The sequence below is a fragment of the Microtus ochrogaster genome, chromosome 10 (assembly GCF_000317375.1).
Source record: "Microtus ochrogaster isolate Prairie Vole_2 chromosome 10, MicOch1.0, whole genome shotgun sequence".
Classification (NCBI taxonomy): domain Eukaryota; kingdom Metazoa; phylum Chordata; class Mammalia; order Rodentia; family Cricetidae; genus Microtus; species Microtus ochrogaster.
The window spans coordinates 81,908,506-81,911,822 of NC_022016.1; the positions used below are offsets into that span (position 1 = coordinate 81,908,506).

Sequence of the window (3,317 nt, forward strand, 5' to 3'; positions counted from 1 at the left end):
ATGTGGCCTAGACTTGTCTCAAACTCCCAAACCTGCCTCAGCCTCTAAGTGCTGAGATTACAGGTATGTGTGCACCATCATGCCTGGTATAGACTGTCCTTGCCATTCCTGTGTTCAGACTCAGAAACTGAGATACAGAGAGATTAAATTGTTTGTGAAGATGGTAGTGAGTTCTGCCCAGCCTGGGGAGCCTGGGCTTGCAAGCACTTGCTGAAGCTGGAGGGGTGGACAGAGGATAGTGGACAGATAGATGGTGGAGGATGACTAAGAAGGGTTTTAGGGAATTTCACATAGTTGAGCTTTGTAGAGCTTTCTCTGATAGCTAGAATAGATGACAACTTTCGTAGCTATGGTATTCACCCACTTGCCCAAGAATGCCGTTACCTGCTTCGCTGAAGCCTCCACCTGCCTCTGTGCCCACTGTCTGTCGCAGCGTCTGCAGAAGGGCAACCCTCTCCAGCTCCTCCAGAGCCAGCCGAGCATCTTCTTCAAGCACTGTGGGGTAGAGACAGACAAGTAGTCCACCCTGGCCCTCATGTGGCCATCTCTGTTCCCTGTCTTTGGTGAGTACCAGGACGGGGAGGTGGATGCCGGAACTCCAAGTGAGGAATTGGTGATCTGTCTCGGTGGCATTTAGCAGAAATAAAGGTGCTACACAAGCCAGCGGGAGTCCAAAAGTGAGGAACATGTGGACCACCCATCCCTGCCATCGTGGCCACCCTACCACCTGCCTTGAGCAGGAGGGGACACCAATGCCAGTTTGGCCCAGGAAATCTAATTGGGCTCATCATCTCCATTTATCCCCTTCTGAGGTCTATGAGTGGGTGACAAAAAAGGAGGGTGGCACCTCCGCTGCACCTCACAGCGGGGATTCACTTGAGGCTTCAGATGCTGCATTGTGACTTCTGTGTGAGGTGTGACCGACACCCAGCGTGCATGGGGTGTGTATAAGTGAGGGAAACATGGTACACACATGTAAGGTATGCATGGCAAGTGTCCTTGGCGTGTGTGCTATGTGCAAGCTGTGTGGGTAAGTGTGTGGTGTGAGGGCAAGTGCATGCAACGTGTGGCAAATGGGTGTGAGGAGTGAGAGCAGGTATGAGGTGTGCTTTCTGCACAGGGTGTGTGCTGAATGTTCTGGTTGTGTACGCTAAGTGCGTGCAAGATGTATGTGACCGGCAGAGGCTGGCAGTGGTACATGTCTTGGGCAGGTGCCAGCAGGTTGAGCTGCTCTGGGAGTCTGATCGGAAAGCCACACATGACACTGGATGCTGCAGGCTGACTTCATCTGCAACCTTGATGGGAAGACAAGGAACAAAGCATTTTAACGGCAGCCAGGTGCACTCACGGTACTCCTGGAGAATGCCAATGGTCACCTGCAAATGTCTGTGCTTCAGGGCATTTGCGGAGGGACGAACCCAAGGGAGCAAAAACCGCTAAGTTTCCACCTGTTGGGACTTTGAGGCTGCCCTCACTTCAGCTTTTTTATTGTAGACGTTTGAAGCGCCGTCAGCACCTAAACATCCTGATTTCTTTTGGCGGTGTGTGTTGGCCCTTTTAAAATAGCAGAATTGGTTCCTGCCTGGTTTTGACCAACAGGCTAAGTGCCAGTGTGGATTCAGTGACGCCAGCAAATGATTGGCAGAATGTGAGTGATGCTCAAACACGATCAGAATGCTGGCGGGAGAGCGGCGCAGACTAGGAAGTGTAACAGCAGTGGCTTGGAAGAGAACCTACTTAAGAAAATGTCTGAAAGGACCCAAAAGCAGCGAGCTGGCCCCAGGGAGGACGGTGTTACCACCAAGCCTTCCTACATACTAGAGAACCAGCTCCTTCAAGTCCTCTGACCGCCATGGTGTATGCACTAAGTATTAAATCCAGTTAAATATTTATGAAATATAATACACAACCTAATTCCAAATTAAGGGGTTTTGGTAAAATCTCTATTTTTTTTTTTTAGTTTAACTTGGACTTAAGTAGAACATTAATTAAAAAGAGAACAAACGTGCTTGGCTGTCTGAGTCCCCAGCTTCAGCAGCCACTGTGCTTAACTAAGCCATTTTGTTTCATACAACACAGATTATTGCTCTCTAATTCTCATGACAGAATAAGGACCCATTAGTCTGTAGCTGGAGAACCCACTCCTACCCTCAACCAGTTCTCTCAAAATTGAAGGTAATGTTCTAAACTCAGTCCAGTTTTTATAAACAAAAGCTGACCACTACGAAAGTTTGAGTGCATTTGTGACATGAAATAAGCAATGCTACCTGCCTGTGTTTAGAGAAGACCGTACCCATTGCTAGATCTAAGACACACAGTAAGAGCCCCTGCTTCTCTCTTCAAAGCATCGCTATGCTTACAGAAGAGCCTTTTAGCCGGAATCCCTTTCCTCCTCCTGAGTGCCACCTAGACTGATAAACACAGTCGCCTCACCTGGACGCTGAGGAGCCTTCTCCCCCGTATCAGGGACGGAAAGGGACAGGAGTGGGTTCAGGAGTCCCACGAAGAGCAAGCAGCAGAAGGCCAGTCTATCCATGACGATGGAGAGAAGTCCTGCCGGGCTTCTGCTCAGGAGAACTTCCGACTCTCCTCATTGAGGGATTGCCCGTTTTATCTATCATCCTTTGACCTCAGATGTCCCCTCCAAAAAAATAAAATGAATTTATTGGCTAGGGAGGCTAAAAGCCAATCAATTTGCATTGATGTAATTTTTCAAAGTAGCAATTCATAGACAATAAATTTACTGGCTTGTGGACTGGTGTACAAAGTGGGCATTCTGGAAGCCCTGCAAAGTTTATAAATCTGGCAACATAAGGAACTCAGCCATAAATCACAAGTGAAAGACAGGGGCAGACATGATGCGGCCAAGGCAGAAGGACAGAGATTTATGAGTAGTAGAAGTGATGTGGGGTATGATGTGAAATATGTTGGCTTCCTTTAAAAAAAAAAAAAAACAACAAAAAAAAAAACTTCCACTTGGGAATAGATGAGTTGTCATGTTGTGTTAAACCCGTCTGAAACAGCAAAGACGCATAGCAGGCACGGCTTGGCTTGAAGCTCAAGTCCAGCGTATGGACTTGGCTTCCTGTAAGATCCCAAGCACTCGAGTCTTCAGAGCAAGATTTCCTTAGAGTGGGCCGATACGATTAAGAAGGACTGAGGTACGTCTCCATGCTGCCTGGCCAGGAGCAAGCCTGGGCAGAGTCAGCTCAGCCCAGAAAAGTGGTACTGTTAGCAGTCAGTTCACATCACCTCAGGTGTGTGTGTGTGTGTGTGTGTGTGTGTGTGTAGTAGCAGACAGCTGTGGTCCAACATGC

General features: G+C 48.3%; 1 protein-coding gene across 1 annotated transcript in view; it reads right to left on the reverse strand.

The window, feature by feature from the left end:
- Uts2 (urotensin 2) overlaps positions 1 to 2,536 on the reverse strand; it is a 6,536-nt gene extending 4,000 nt beyond the window's left edge. The window contains exons 1-2 of the mRNA XM_005353670.1: positions 2,434 to 2,536; positions 385 to 495 (exon numbers count right to left, since the gene is read on the reverse strand). Coding sequence (XP_005353727.1) covers positions 385 to 495; positions 2,434 to 2,536 — 214 coding nt within the window. The remainder of the gene's footprint in view (positions 1 to 384; positions 496 to 2,433) is intronic.
- Between the last annotated feature and the right edge of the window lie 781 nt (positions 2,537 to 3,317).